At 44.0% G+C, this 16,641-nt stretch overlaps 1 protein-coding gene across 3 annotated transcripts in view; it reads right to left on the bottom strand.

Moving 5' to 3' along the window:
• The window catches only part of nfia (nuclear factor I/A), a 181,255-nt gene that overhangs the window by 28,064 nt on the left and 136,550 nt on the right, over positions 1–16,641 (bottom strand). For all 3 annotated transcript variants that reach the window (XM_030726874.1, XM_030726875.1, XM_030726876.1), the window contains exons 3-5: positions 13,337–13,402; positions 12,712–12,786; positions 837–954 (exon numbers count right to left, since the gene is read on the bottom strand). In XM_030726874.1, the coding sequence (XP_030582734.1) occupies positions 837–954; positions 12,712–12,786; positions 13,337–13,402 (259 nt within the window). The remainder of the gene's footprint in view (positions 1–836; positions 955–12,711; positions 12,787–13,336; positions 13,403–16,641) is intronic.

Raw genomic sequence — 16,641 nt, 5'->3', positions numbered from 1 at the left:
CAGGACTTCATGGCCCTAAAAAGGGTGGTTCGTTCAGCTGAACGGACCATCAGAACCACCCTCCCCAACCTGCAGGACATTTACACCAAGCAGTGCAGGCTGAGGGCCATGAAGATCCTAAAACAGCCCAGCCACCCCGGACACTCTCTCTTCTCCCTGCTCCCATCAGGCCGGCGTTACCGCTGCCTGAGGGCTAAGACTGAAAGGTTGAAGAAGAGTTTTTACCCACAAGCCATCCGTCTGCTCAACTCTGAGCCCTAACTGGACCATTATTGCACAATGTAAATATTATAATTTAAAAAGTGTGTATAGTGTATAGTATATAGAGTATAGTGTGAATTACTTTTTTTTATTTTTATTCTTCTTATTTATATGTGTGTGTATATATGGTTGCAGGTACAAAATACATTTCACTGTGCATTGTACTGTGTATAACTGTGCATGTGATAAATAAACACTATCTTGTCTTATCTTATCTTATTGGAGAATCATGTCCACGGACAGCTCAAAGGTTATTTAAACACTGAGTTCAGTTCACTGTAAAGATGCTGCACTTTTTACTAGATGTATTTTATTCTTGTTGGTCCATAAAATGTGATAAAATAACTTTTCTACCTCTTTCTTGCTGCATATTTTAAAAACAAAACAAACATTTATTTGATCACTGTTTGGAGTTTTTATATGAACCACAAATATTAGTTTTCCTCTTTGGAGAAATACTTTGATCTCTCCGTCAATCAATCGATTAGTTAACAGAAAATAAATCTGTAGTGGTTCTAGTCATTTAAAAAAAAAAAGCAGCAGGAGGAGGAAGTGCTGAGTGTGTTTCTGTGTACCTGGAGGAGGAGGTGCTGGGCAGTGGTCTCCTCATGGCTCCTGGACTCATGCTGTAGTAGGAGGAGCTGTCGAGGTCCGCCAGTGAGAAATTTGGCCCGGTGCCGGCTGCGATGGGCGCTGACAGACAGACAGACAGACAGACAGACGGCGTCAGTACTGACATGTTGACACACTGACTTTTTAAATAACCAGCATATATACACATCAGTGGGTTTTAACCTAGAGGCTGGCACCACGACCGTTACACATGCTGACAAAAAAAAATCAACTGGGAGGAGCGAAAATCCAAAGATCCCGACATTAAACCAGGGAGAACGCTTAGAAAGAACTAAAGCAGCAAATACTGTGTGAAGAGACCTGCCCTCCTCACCCACCTCACTGAGAGTTTTTAGGCTTCCTTAAGGAAAAACAGTAAATTTACTGCAGTGAAGGAGACTTTACAGCAGTATGGAGACTGTTCTAATGAATCCTGCTTGTGATAGCTGTTACTGTCTCATAAAGCTGGCACACAGAAGAAAAGAAGATGAGAAAACCAAAGGAGAACCAGCTTACAATAATCCAAAGTGCACATTTAAAAAGTAAAGTTGATGAGAGGAATCTTTTTAAATATGGCGAAGTAGAAAGCAGCAGAGCAGCCGCTGATTTTAGAGGCGCTGGAAGGACGGCCAGACGAATCCTGAGCTGACTGCCAGTCGCATCAAAAGAGTAAAATCAGTTTTCATTGCTAAGTCTACCCATCAGGTTCTTCCAGTCACGGAGATCTCCTCTCTGGATGCGTTTGGAGAGAAATCACAGGACTTCACGATAAGCTGTGAAAATATGTTTCTGTAACTTGATTCCAGCTATTGGGGGACCTCTCCCCGTCCCACCAGATGTTGTGGGTAAATATGCGTTTCAGATATGACTGAGGCGAAACTCCACAGGAAAAGATGAAGAACCCCAGTGAACATTTTAAAGACGTTTTAAGGAGAAAACTTCTTTTACAGAGGCCTTAAATTTCTGATTAACTGTGTGATCTGAACATCATTTGCATCAGTCTGTGTAACTTTCCAGTCAAGCAGAAGCAGCTGATGAAGTCATGGATGCTTCCTTGGTAGGACAGGTCATTCTAAGTCAGGACAGTACGCAGACAGGCGAGATTCCTTCCTCGCATTCCTCCTGGTGGGACAGTCCAGTGAGCGCACAGGTGTTTGAAAAATGTCCCATCCCTCTGTGCAACAGTGGGAGCTGTAAGAACTCAGAGGACACCAACAGGCTTCCTCGATCATCCAAAGGGCAGGTCTGCAGCTGTCAAGGATCCTTCGTCTCTTCGGGCCTCGGAGCGCCTCTGAGGCTCAGAGGGACGGCAGGACTGACCTGCCGCTTGGATCAGGAGGTGACAAAACACTGTCCTCCATAAAAAGTGTCACTCACAAAAACGCTGCTCTAAATAATTCAAAAACTTTATTTAAAGACGGCTGCTGCTCCCAACAAACAGCCTGATGAGCAGCTGAGTGCCACTCGTCTCTGTTTACATGTTCAATATTAGCTCCTAACAGGAGTTTATGCCATCAGCGTATATGAGAGCAGTTAGTGCGCAGCATCTTTCAACAACAAGCTGCGCTGCTCTTCCTCTCTGGTCTGTCCATATTCTGCTCCTACCCTCCTCATCATCGCTCTCTCTTTCTTCCTATCCCGTTCTCAGGGGACAGAAGCTCTTCCACAAAGCCCTGCGAGGCTCTCAGTATTAAAGGAGGGAGAGCGCGAGTGAAGGGGAGAGAGAGAGGTTCGGCTCTTTGTTGTCAAATGCTTCAATTTGAAAATCCTGCTGAACAAAGGCAGCAATCAGCTTCAAACCTGGACATCCGTCGATCCCCTTGCCTCCAGCCCCCCCTTCACCCTCATCCCTACTCTTCATCGCTTTATTGACAGATAGCATGGCGGTGTGATGGGATGAAAGGAGGAGGAGGAGGAGGAAGAGGACTGACAGGACCGGGTGGGTTGTTTTCTGCTGAGCTCAGCACCCTGATCTCACTCTACCTATCTATCACTCTCTCTCTCTCCCTGCCCTGCAGAGATAGGACTGACCTGAGAGAGCTGCACACACACACGCACGCACGCATGCACGCACGCATGCATGCACACACACAGTTGGTCAAACATTTTCCTGCAGTGTCTGGTATGTAGAAGTTTTTAAACTGAACCATTTTCCCCAGCAGAGCAGGAAGTGAAAACAAAAATCAAAAATAGGGGCGGGGCAGATACAACCAACTATTCTTTAAAAAAAATGTAATGTTTAATAACTGGCAGTCCACTTTTTTAATGGCTCCAGCAAGTGAATTTCCCCTTATGAAGAGTTTTAAGCTCTGACCCGCTCAGATGAGCACAAAAAGATTTGAAAAAAAAAAGGAAAAAGTTGCCAGACTGTGTGCATAATTACTTTTAACGGTGAACGAACTACTCATCCCATAATGCACTGCAAATTCCAGATTCCACAACGCTCGACTTCTATCGTGTTCATCGGCGCAGTGTTGTATGGAATAATTTGAATATATTTAATATGGATGGGAATCTCACTTCCAGATGGTGCATCTATAGATGCACAAGAAAAAACAGAATTATATGATTAAAAGAGAAAAGAAGTGGTTGAAATAACTAAATGCGCAGCTTACAGAAACATAAACTGCTCGCTAAAATGATGGTAACTGTGTAGTTAAAGAGTTTGCTAAAATTATGGTTTGCCATGTAAATTATGAATAATCACACAAAAAGTTGGAAATAATGATCTGGCTTTAGAAACTTTTAACATGATGATAATTTATTGAAGGTCATCACTAAAGCACTGGGTGCAGGTTGAAGTGGTAAGCCAGCAGCTATGGATGAAAATGATGAGATGACAGTAGGTCAGATCTAGGGAGTTTTTCCTTCCCACTGTCACCAAGTGCTAGCTAATGGGGGGGTCGTCTGATTGTTGGGTCTTTACCTTACAGCATAAAGCTCATTGAGGCAACTCTTGTTCTGATTTGGTGCCATATAAATAAAACTGAACTGAATCTAGTTTAACTGAGAGCATGGTGCTGATGGGCTCCATCTGAGCAGCAGGTCAGATGAGAAAACACTGCTGCAGTGAAGCCCGTGGCCTGTGGAGGGCGCTGGCAGCACTGTGCAGCTGATCCTGGTTGATTTGTATCCTTCCTGATTAGATTTCTGGCAGTAATGAAGCTGCTCTCTGTGTTTACTGCTTGCATTTGAATGCTGGGGGCTGGTGCTCTGCTGCCTGGACGTTTGCCAGCTGGAGCTTCGGCTCGTCTTCACTGTATTAATGATGTTTTCAGGTCACTCGCCGTACAGTGGTTACTACTGTAACCCCCCTTTAAACCACATCTCCATCGTGTTTCTGCGTGAACTCGTGAAGGCTCCTCTTTGATCACTTACAGCTGTTCCTTTTGTTTTATTGTTCCAATGCACAGTTTCATTATTATGATTATTATTATGATTATTATTAAAATTGTCAAACATCTTTGTGTCGTTTGTGCCGCGGTGCCCATCTGGTGCTGGCACACCACCAGGTGTGTGTGGCAGAGGGCAGGAGGAGGGAGGGATGGAGGAGTTTGAAGCATGCGGGCCTCCAGGTTTATTCATCTTTTCATCCTCTGTGTGTGTGTGTGTGTGTGTGTGTGTGTGTATGCGCGCGCACACGAGTGTGATATTGAGACAGACAAAGGTATGAGACGGTGCCAAGTGGGTCATCTGCCTTCTTATCTGTTTGAGTGTGTGTGTTTGCACTGTGTGTGTGCAGCCATCATATCAGCTGTAATCCCCAACATCCTTACGTCTAATATCAGCTCTCCTGACACACTGGCAGGAGCAGTGTGTGTGTGTGTGTGTGTGTTCATGAAATCTGTGTCTGTGCCAAGGTGCACCGCTGGCACTCCACTCACACATCACTGTGTGTGTGTCTGAGAGGCTGAGCTGGTTACAAGTGTCTGAAAACATCAAAGAGACGCAGAGCGAGCTGCAGCTCCCTTTACAGTCTGTGCTATACCCACATGCCAGTTTATTAGGTATGACTAATACCTGGGATACCTGATGTTTAACAGATTTACTTGAAGAGGACCTGACTATGAAGACATGTAGATGATTTTAACTCTAACACGAGCTACTTAAATCAAATATTTAAAGAAATGTATCTTAGTTTTTATCAAGTTTGAAAAATTGCTTCATTTGCAGGACGCCGCTGTCGTTCGTGCTGGAATGCACTCCGGGTAGTGATGCTGGCTTTTTCTGTCCAACTTTTTAATTTCGAACCCAAATGCACCAGAACCACCTGTACATCAGCATAAAGACTCAGAGGAGGTGAAAGGTCTTTCAGGTTATTTGTCTTTATTGGTTGAATGTTTTTAGCATTTGCTCTGTTTTTGGTTTGGTCGAGATGGTTTAATGAGGTCGCAGCTGCTGGATGCGCAGGGCTTTGTTTTTAACCGTGCGACTTCACCTGACCTGACCTGACTGGTCAAAGAATCGTTTCCTCCTGCTCTGACGTGCTGCTTCATGAAGCTCTCAGGTTATGGAACCACACCGGTTTGCCCTTCAGGAGTTTTACCCAAACTTTCTGAATGTCCAGACTCTGAGTGTATAAATATGAATCAGATATTCTTGTTTGAAGCTTCCAAACAAGATAAATCCCAGATTTGGATGTTTTGATGTTTGGAGTTCAGGTGCTTCCAATATGTGAAATCTCACTGGCTGCAGAAATGTTTCATTTACTTGTGATTTTACAAGAAAACTCACACATGCAGTGGAAACGAGGCTTCAGCACATAGCTGTCTGCAGATCAGGATACAGTAAATCCTCTGCACACAAACCCTGAGTATAAAAGCTAGAAAGAATTCAGAATATCATAATTCATGTTTCAGTAGGTTCAAACAATAACAAACAGTGCACGTATTTTCCTGTAATTTATGGAGATAAATCAGTTTAATAAGTTACAGTTAGGTCCATAAGTATTTGGACAGGCACACATGGGGGGGTGGGTGATGTTTTCGATCGAGTTTGTCTGTCTGTCAGCAGGATAACTGAGAACAGGTACAAAGAACAGCTGATTCAAATTTGGTGGTGATCCGGATCAAGATCTGGATCCAGGAAAGTGTAAAGGGATTGTTTACCATTGTGAGACCGTATTCACATATTTGTGTCTAAGCTGATGAGGATGAGTCAGAATCCTCTAAAAAGAATAAGGCTGGGGGCACCCGGGTGGCTCAGTGGTGGAGCGGGCGACCACATGTATATGCCACGTTGCGGTGTGGGCGGCGTGGGCTCGAGTCCCGGCCTGTCACCAGTTTGCCTGCATGTCTTCCCCTGCAGCTTTCTCCCACATTTCCTGTCTCCTTTCCACGGCTAACAAAAAGCCGCTGTGATCCTGTAGAGTAAGAAATAAAGCCAGTGACACGCAACTAACACCACAATATCGCTGAACCTGATGGAGTATGACAACACCGGGTGGTATCTATATGGTAGTGTGGTGTCGGCACAGAAATCTGAGGGCCCTTCTAGCTGTGGTATGTTTTTTTCGTCTGTACACTACCACACTTGGTTTTTAATCAGACAGTCATAATGTGACTGAAATGCAGACTCAGCTTTAACTCAGGAAGTTTCACTAAAACACGGCATTAACTGAATTAGAGACGTTTTTATACTCAGTCCCCCATTTTTAGAGGCTTAAAAAAGGCTTTTAAAAGAAACACCACATTGAGCACAGTTTGGGTGGAGACCCATTAGGTGATGGACGGATGGATGGACGGACGGATGGATGGATGGATGGATGCCGCGCTATGGCACAAACTCATCAGTCCTTCAGCTGGATGAGCTCAAAATGTCTGTAATGCTTTGGTGAGTTAAAGCTGAAGTCACTTGTTGAGTGTTTGATTTAAAGTCCACTGTGGTGGTGTACAGAGGCAAAACTGCACAACATGTTCAGTGAGTAAAGTTTTTTGTGAAGCATCTTTCACAAAGTCCCAAAGTGTTTGGCACCAAACGCGAGTCGCTGTCCACAAACTTATGGACCTCCCTGCACGCTCATATGTGCGACACTCTCCTTCAGGTGAAGCAGTTAACGATGGCTCTGTGGGGTTTGTGCATTGTGGCAGAAACAGGCTGCAAGACATGAAGAGAAAGAGGAGGGAGGGATGGAGGAAGAGCGAGAGGAGGAATGTGAGGAAAAAAGAGGAGGATCAGAGGAAGAATGACAGGAAGAGACAGAGGGAGAGTTTAATGACACATCGGAGAGAGAGAGAGCAGGAGGAGAAGTCAGCACACAGAAATATACTGAAGTGACCAATTACATCTGATCCCAGCCGGCTACACTAACCTGCTCGCTCTCTCGCCCGCCCGGCCTCCCTCTCTTTGTGTGCTGCTTTAATAGGATATTGATCGACAGAGAGAGATTCGATTGGCCTGCCAGTGAATTGTGTAATGGCTGCACAACGCCAAGGTCACCCGCTGTGTGTGTGTGTGTGCGTGTGTGTCTGCTCTGTTCAATACCCCACCAACCCTCCACCCCCCCACCCCCCGCAACCGACCACATCTCATCTTCTGGTGAGCTATAGGCTTCAGTCACCCCTACAGACCCCCGTGTGTGTGTGTGTGTGTGTGTGTGTGTGTGTGTGTGTGTGTGTGTGTGCGCGTGTGTGTGTGTTCACTCCATTTAAAGAGGAACCACAATAGAAATGATTGTTCACATAATCACGGAGGTGTCTGCTGGTGTGCAGGGTGGCGGTGATACAGGTGAGGGAACATCTGAAAGTTCTCTGAAGCTCCATGGCTCTCCATTGAGAACACCACAAACGTCATGAATGAGATCTCTTCACCTGCACTGACGCACGTCCCTCCATAAAAACCAACTGTCACAATGTTCAGTTTGTGTTTAACTTCCTGCTTTATTTTGTAATTCTCTGTATGTTTACACTGTTGTCAGTTTTACTTCCTGTTTTTGTTCGTTTCCCTCCATTGTGATTGTTTGCCCCGCCCTCCTAAGTGTCACCTGACTTTATTCTGCTTCACCTGATTAACATCAGATAATTACTCATGTTAGTATGACTTAATAACTCCAAATTACTCAGAAGTAAGCTGTAATTTTGCGATTTCAGCTTTTTTTCAGTCAGTCCGGCAATTTTCTTTTTATTTTTGTTGGCAGATGCAAGCTTCTATAGATTTTGTGTTCAGAGTTATTTCCTTGTTTCTGACCTCTGGACTCGATTGTTTGCCACGTGTCTCCCGTCAGTTTACACATCTGGATTTTTAGACTTTGATTCTGCTTCCTGACTAGAAATCTTCTCAAATCCATCTGAAAATGCTGGAGTCTAAATTTGCCCCGGCAGGAACATCTAGCAGATGTCACTCCCTGCATGGATACTTATTTGCATGTACAAATACATTAAATGCCTGTAATGGTACTGAAAGAGGATGTTCAGGAGAATGAGGGGAGTAGCTGCTGCGTCTTCAGTAAGAAATCTGCTGACATCGATTTAGATTCACTCTGAAATAAAAGCTGCTCTTCCAGGTTCACTTTCAAGATGTTGCAGATGTTTTTGTTTCCAAAGTACGGTGGCCCTGAGAGCTCAACACACTGCAAATGTACAAATTAAGAAAGCATCTTCACCACCATAAAAATGCTGCTCTGAAAAGCTGTAGCCGGCTCAGATGGATGGACTCGCTTTCTGTTTGACTCATGAGGTGAACATTAACATAAATCAACAGAAACCTGCACCTTAATTCATTTCCACCAACAGCACTGAGAAGGAGACGACTGAGGGAACCCCATGATGGAGCGCTTCCTTCATGCTTTACTTTGTCCTACAACACTTCCATTGCACTCTGTGACAGTTACAGCGTGTTCGGTTGTGGTACTTTGGATTTGGAGCACGTTTCCTCAAACTGGGGGAGATGTTTTCTACATAAATCACTCAGACAAATTTATGACTTTTGGCTGTGTGAATAAAATTTACTCAGTTTGACTGTGAATAACACAATGACTAACATGTTCAGTCACACATATGGACGTGTGTGTGTGTGTTGTATTAATATAGAAGCAGATTAGATGAAAAACATTTTTCAGCGTTGTCTACGTTTAATAATTCTAATATGAGCAAACTGAGGAGTAAGAAAAGTGTCTGTGGCAGCAGAGAGCTGAGCTGCTTTAATGCTGATGCAACACACACACACACACACACACACACACACACAATAGGTACAGTATATATTCATAGACTTACACACACGGACACATTTAGACAGACACAAATGTATTCACAAATGCACACACCCTTTCTTTCTCTGCCTGTGTGTGTGTGTGTGTGTGTGTGTGTGTATACGTATTGTGTTGGTCAGCAGATTTGCAGCGATGCGGCTCTGGAAGAATCACTTATGGATTAGAGTGCAGAAGACTCCACTGTGTGTGTGTGTGTGTGTGTGTGTGTGTGTGTGTGTGTGTGTGTGTGTGTGTGTGTGTGTGCACGCAATAGGCATTTCAGGTTATCAGTTAAAAGCTAATGTACTTGAATGGTGTGTGTGTGAGTGAATACATGTTCATCCAGCCTGAGAGAGGCTTCATTTATTAATACAGCCGAGTAAGAAAAAAATCTTTGGCACTAAGAAAAAAAAAAAAAAATCAGGAAACTAGAATGAAAAAAACTGTGGTAAAAATAATAAAAATGTTTAAAACAAATAATTGAGTAAAACAAGAACATTTGGGAGTGAAATTAAAAATTAAAGGATAAAAATGAGACATCTCATTGTTCTGAATGTTACTGCAGGTTTCAGCTTCACACTGAGTAAATAAAACAGCTGCCAGCTGTAACGCGATCCAACCACCTGAGTGTAATGGTAAAAGTAAAGGGAGTAAAATACAGGTTAGGGCTAACCATCTAATCTAAGTATATTATTATCATAGTGAGGAGTATTATAATGATCAGAACAATGAACAGCATCCTGAACAAGGTGTCCAACATCCAGCGCCAACAGGAAAGTTGCCTCAATCAGCACAGAAAAAACCATGATTCTTTCCTTTTAAGGAACCGCTTCTCCTGCTGAATGTGTCACATGAAATTTTAATTTCAACTTGCTATCTATTAAAGCAGTGCTGAAGAGCACTGTGTACAAAATCTACTGAAGAGTAAAAGACAGTATCATCAGCATAGAGACGTATTTTACCAGGGAACAGCATCATCTCTGAGTGTCTCTCCATGGGCTGCATCATTTCTGCTCTCAGACCCTTAAGAATGAAATCTTAAGCTTTAACACAGCTCATGATGAATTCATGATGTCTCTGAGCCAACAACATCAGCAACAATCCAACATCAGAAATCTTTGGTGCAAAGAGAACTGAGCTCAGATCGGGTTTTGCTTTCTGTTATTAGCTACAACTGTTTTAATGCATCTGCCATCAGTCCTTAAATTCATTCATCGTGTGTTTCTGTGCTTCCATGAAGCATCACTTGATGTGACCGCATGTTTATCATGTTAAAGCCGTTTAATTAACTCCAGAATATGAACAGGTGACTGAACACTACAGTCTGCAGTCATTTAGTAACATAGCAACATTTCAGAAATGCAGAAATGAGCTTCCTCCAAAGGGTGGCTGGCCTCTCACTTAGAGATAGAGTGAGGAGTTCAGCCATTTGGGAGGGGCTCAGAGTAGAGCCGCTGCTCCTCCACATCGAGAGGAGCCAGTTGAGGTGGCTCGGGCATCTGACTAGGATGCCTCCCGGGAGCCTCTTGGGTGAGATGTTCTGGGCATGTCCTACAGGGAGGAGGCCCTGGGGCCGACCCAGGACATGCTGGAGAGATTATATCTCTCGGCTGGCCTGGGAATGCCCTGGGGTCCCTCCGGATGAGCTGGTGTAGGGGGCTGGGGAGAGGGAAGCCTGGGCTCCTCTGCTTAGGCTGCTGCGACCTGGCCCCGGGTAAGCGGAATAAAATGGACGGATGGATGGACGGATGGATGGATGGATGGCATTCAGTCTTTCCTAATATTACAGCTCATTTCACATACACATTTTACAGCAACACACTGTATACAGAAACACATTCATAGCCAACTTGTGTCTGAAAGACTAAATCCAATAATAAGTACCTAATGAGCAAAGCACTGACACTCGTTAGCTGTTGCAGATGTGTCTGCTGTCCACTCTCATGCTGTAATGTATGTGTGATGTATACCAATCACATTCAGGCTCCAGCATGTACGATGGATTTGCAAAGACTTCCAATAATAGTTTACAGAGGTGGAGCTTATATGCATTGTCCCCTCAATAACCCTCCAGAGGCTGACCAATCAGAACACAGTGTGTTTCAGCTTGTTTCGTACAACAGGAGAGCTGAGGAGCCACACCAAGACTTATTTTGAACCTTGAATCATGCAAAGCTACTCCAGAAGAGCACAAAGTTTCACTGATTTCACTGATGCTTTTAATTTGAAAGAACAAGTTATGTTTTGCAGAGTGTCATTAAGTGAGTATGAGACAGCGGCTGCATGCAAGTATCTGATCAAGCTGGGATAACTGTGTGTGTGTGTGTGATCGATGGCTCTTTGATCAGGGGTCTGTGTGTGTGCTGACAGGCACTTTACATTGCCTATTGTTAGCGGTGGGCGATCGACAGACTCGTATAGATCCCACTGCGCTGTCTGTCACTCTCTCTCTCTCACTCTCTCTCTCCTGCATGTCGGCACTTTTTAAAGGTCACGTCCCCCCCCCTCCCCTTTCTGTCCGTCGTACGCCCATCTTACCGCTCCCCTCTCTCTCCTCCACCATGCGGTCTCTCGATCGCTCCGCCTGTCGCTCATATTTCCTCATAATTAAAAGAGTTCAGAGGGAGAGCTGCTGACTGGCAGCAGATCATGAATCTTACAGTTTTAATATCAGTGTCACAAAGTGTCTCTGAGTTTTCTAAATTCTTCACTTTCTCGTTATTTTACAGAGTCGAACATTGTTTGAAAAATGAGGTTTTAGTCAGATGGAAACCACACATTTCTCCAGCATGGTTAGCTGTCAGTGTAATCTAAGATACAATCTGCAGAATGATGAGCAGTAAAAAATAATGTTTTAGGGTCCATTAATACGTAAAAATACATCTGAATCAGAAAAATCAGAAACTGTTTAGCTAAATGTTGATGTCTGTGTGGTGTGGGAAATACAGAATAAATCCTACAATAGCCCAAAAAAGCCGTATTTGATATTTTGTGTCTGTGGAATAAAAAGTTTGCATAATCCATGATCGGAATTTGTTTTCCATCCTCATACCTGACAGCCAATCAGGAACCAGGATCTTCCATGGAAAATATGTAAACACACAAACTTAGCATCACACACACTCAGTGCCAAATATAGCTCAAAAGAACTCATTTTAAAAAAAGGTAAGTGGAAGAAAGTAGCTGATTATCAAAGAACTCTCACTGAGACAGGTGATACAGGTGCACATACACAGGTGTTTAACCTCCACAGCAAACTGAGCTTTCCAAATGTCTTCTTACTGTTACTAAAACACCGTCCCATACACATCAGCCTTTATGAAGCCTCTTCTTGTCCCTATAAACTTTTTTATTTTTTGTAAATTTTCATGTGCTTTTTAAACTTTAGGTGTAAACTGAGAACAGATGCACAAACAGGTGATCTTCACATTTAAGCTGGGAAACAGGACAAAACTGGAGCTGAATCCAAATAGTGAAGCTGAGCGTGTGCGTTTGTGTGTGTGTGTGTTCATTAAGAGAGGCAGCCTCTGGTTTGGTCCGGAGGAATTACATTAGATCCACTATCGATGACAGATCTGCAATCCAATCACTGCTCGGCCTCGCTCGGCCGCTCTCTCCTTAAAGGGAAAGAGAGCGGGAGGTGAACTTACTCTGAGAGACTCGAACGAGTTCGGCCACCGTGAAGACTCCAGGCGTCACGAAGCTGTCCTGAAACCCCAGGTGACCTGCGAGGAGAGGGAGGGGGTGGGGGGTTATTATATTATTGACTCACCAACAGCTATCAGCACAACCGACACATCGTGTCCTCCCCTGAAATCTACATCTGTGGTAGGATTACAGGTAGTACTAGCACTAGTAGTACCAGGAAAAGCAGTAGTATGAATGAGGCAGTGGAGGCTCCTGTTTCCCAACAGGAATAATCAGGACCAGCTGTGTGTGTCTGAGTGTGTATGTGTGTGTGTCTACAGGCACGTAGCTGAACACCAGGGTCAAGGTCTAACACACACACACACACCACAGAGGATATCCTCCTCACACACATTCATACACTGCTGTGACATCCATCAACACACACTTAAAAATCTGCAGTACGCACTTCCCTGATCCAGACAAACAACCTCTGCTGAGGAATGTGTGTGTATGTGTGTGTGTGCACGCGCACATGAGACCACAGCCTCATTCTGTTTGAACACACAAGGGTCACTCAGGTCAACAGTGTGTGTGTGTGTGTGTGTGTGTGTGTACAGTATCTACAGTGCAGTGTGTGTGTCTCACCATTCTCTGGCTGCTCCTTGATGTCTGATTCACTGGCTTGATTCGGGCTTTCTGATTGGCCAGTTTCTGCGGAGGGAAACACAAACAGAGATCAGGTTGAGTCCAACAACAACAACAACAACAACAAAGGTAAAACATGTACATAATAACACACACACACATGCGTGCGCACGCACACACAGGCACTCAGGTCCTGTTAGTTCACTGACAGCTGGGAGTTTTAAACACCACCATAACATGAACTATTTCTCACTTTCAAAACTTCCTTTTAATGTTATCATAAACTATGTTTCATCAATATTAAAAATGTAAATACATGTTCTCATGATTTCAAAATAAAAAAATATCCATCAGCCAGGAAGTGCAACACTTTCATAATAAACTCATGAAAAGTCTGAACCCAGAGTCTCACACTGAACTGACGTCACCTGTTGCTGAATTTTCAGTCCTTACGGGGCTGACTGTGCAGGTGAGTGTGCAGCGTGACCTGCACCATTACATACACAAAACTACAGCTGCTTATGGACAGTGTTTGTTGCTACAAACTAATGCATTACAGTACTCAGATCAATTTTAGTTTTGCAATTAAAGTAATCTGTTTTTTAGTTACTTTTTCATTTAAGTAATCAGTTAAGGTATCGCTGCATTTTCTCATTTCCCGACTAATCCCCCAAACTACTCTTCATCTGAGTCTAGAAACAACGGTCAGCTGAGTCTGCTGGGCTGCATGTCTCACCTACAGGACTACCTGATTGAGTCAAAGCCTGTCAGAGCTGAGCACAGAGAAGCACATTCAGACTGAAGCAGCCCATTTATTTGTCCAATCACCCAAACGTGCGTTGGGAGCCCAGATAAGACCAGCTTCCATCTGAATGTCACATATTTCTTTGGTTACAAGCAGAAACTTCTAAACAGAGTTAAAATGGAGACGATGGGCTGCATCGACAACCACAGATCATACAACACGACAAGTCTGCATCAGTGCTCTTACACTGTGCTGAACACAGCGCAAACTTTGGCTGTGAAGCTGCAACAATCAGATCGGCTCTGTGTGAATGTGTGTGTGTGTTTGTGTGTGTGTAGAGGGGATGCCTGTATTGATCTCCATACCACAAGACTTGGGTTTCACCTGTTATCTCCCACACACACACACACACACACACACACACACACACACACACACACACACACAGACAGCAGACTGACTGGCAGACTCCAGCTGCTGCAGCCGATTCAGTCACACTTTCTGCACACGCTCAGTGACACAAGAAGAACTCAGAGCTTTTGCTGAAGTTCAGTATGAGAAACTCAGAGTGAGCAACAGAGCAGAGGTCAGAAGGACGGAGGTGGAGTACTGAAACATCTGAAGAGGAGCTCGTGTTAAAGATCACTTAGAAACACAAGTTGACTTGATAATTTACAACTACACAAAAAGTTGTAAATTATCAAGTCATTAACTGAAGGAATCAGTACCTAATGGAATTCTATCCTGTCTGCCCAATCCATGCAGCTGTTGGATAGTGGGAATTTTGGGAACTGTTTGACCGCAAGATGGTTAAAAATGGAGGAAACAATCGCTGCAGAGGAGCCACCACCAAAGAAAGAGAAGCTGACCAATGCAAACATGGTGCCAAGCAAGCTGAGGAGATACGTGGAAACCAAACAGCACTGAGTGCTGAGTTTAACTGCCTGATAGGAGGATGGAGGCACAGTGTACAGTCATGTGAAAATCCACCCTTACTGTTTCCATCGGATTTAAGAGGCTAAGCAACAGCCAGGTGCTGCTAATCAAATCCACTTGATTAACAGATCATCAGCAAGTGTGAGCACCTCTATGAAAGCAAAAGTTGTTGCAGTTTGCTGGTCTGGAGCATTCAGGCTTGTGTTAACACAATCCCACGATATTCCCTGGAGTGGACATCCCAGCAAATTCTTCCCAGCTCTGACTGTGCAACACTCAGAGAAACTGCAAAAAAACCCAAAGAGCGCCATCTCAGACTCTACAGGTCTCAGTTAGTATGTTAAAAGTTAAAGTTCATGACAGTACAATTAGAAAAAGACTGGGCAAGTACGCCTGGTTAGGAAGGGCTGCAGGACAAAGGTTAATCTCTCTAAAAACAACACAACAGCACGGCTATAAGTCGGACTCATTTCCTGTGGGTGCTGGACTCCGCCAGGGCTGCCCTTTGTCACCGATTCTGCTCATCATTTTTATGGACAGAATTTCTAGGCGTAGCCAATCAGCAGAAGGCTTCCACCTTGGTGGCCTCAGAATCTCATCTCTGCTTTTTGCGGATGATGCGGTCCTGTTGGCTTCATCAGCCGGTGGCCTCCAGCTTGCACTGGAATGGTTCACAGCTGAATGTGAAGTGGCAGCTATGAGAATCAGCACCTCAAAGTCTAAGGCCATGGTCCTCAGCCGGAAAAGGGTGGAGTGCCCACCCTTGGTCAGGGACAAGTTGCTGCCCCAGGTGGAGGAGTTTAAATATCTTGAGGTCTTGTGCGCCGATTTCTTCTTTTAGCATTGTGAAGCTCTACTTAGAACCTTTTTAAGATCCAATAGTGCAAAATGCAAATTCTTGCAATTTTTTAACTGGTCTTAAGATTTTGATTAGGAGTGTATTTCTTGACTGGCCAAGGAACACTGTGGCGTTTCCCTGGATAAGCTGGAGGAGGTGGCTGGGGTCTGGGCTTCTCTGCTTAGACTGGATAAGTGAAAGAAGATGGATGGATGGACTGATGATGGATGGATGGATGGATGGATGGATGGATGGATATCTCTTCAATGTAACAAAGATGGTTTGAACATAAAGTGGCAACACTTGTTTTGTTGATGCTTTAACTAATTTTGTGAGGTTAAAAACAGCAACTTTAAAAAGGACCTTTAACGGCAGATCAACCTGCGAATCACATGAAACTGAATCAAATCAAAACATGAAGCACACCTGACATCTGTGAAGCTAGCTACCTTTTGCTGAATGTTACCTGCTTTAACGTTTCTATCATGAACTGAGTTCATGAACTGAGTTATCTGCTATTTAATTACATATATTTTAATTCAACTAAACAGATGTCATCTGTATTTTGTTTTTTTCTTTTCTCTTTTATGTGACTGATGATTTGTCACCGGTGAGCTGGACAAACGCCTGCAGTCCGTCAGCTCCGAGCATTGTGGGAAATGTTCATCCTCTGTGCTGCTTGTGCGACCAGCCTTTCTTCGTCTGCCTCCATTTCTCCCAGCATGCTCTCTGCTCCGGTGCAGCTCCGCTCTTTCAAATGATTTAGCGGCTTCAGGGGCATCGATC

This window comes from Archocentrus centrarchus, chromosome 4 (assembly GCF_007364275.1).
Source record: "Archocentrus centrarchus isolate MPI-CPG fArcCen1 chromosome 4, fArcCen1, whole genome shotgun sequence".
In the NCBI taxonomy this organism is placed as follows: Eukaryota; Metazoa; Chordata; class Actinopteri; order Cichliformes; family Cichlidae; genus Archocentrus; species Archocentrus centrarchus.
Note: the sequence above shows the minus strand (reverse complement) of the source record. Positions and strands in the feature narration are given on the sequence as shown.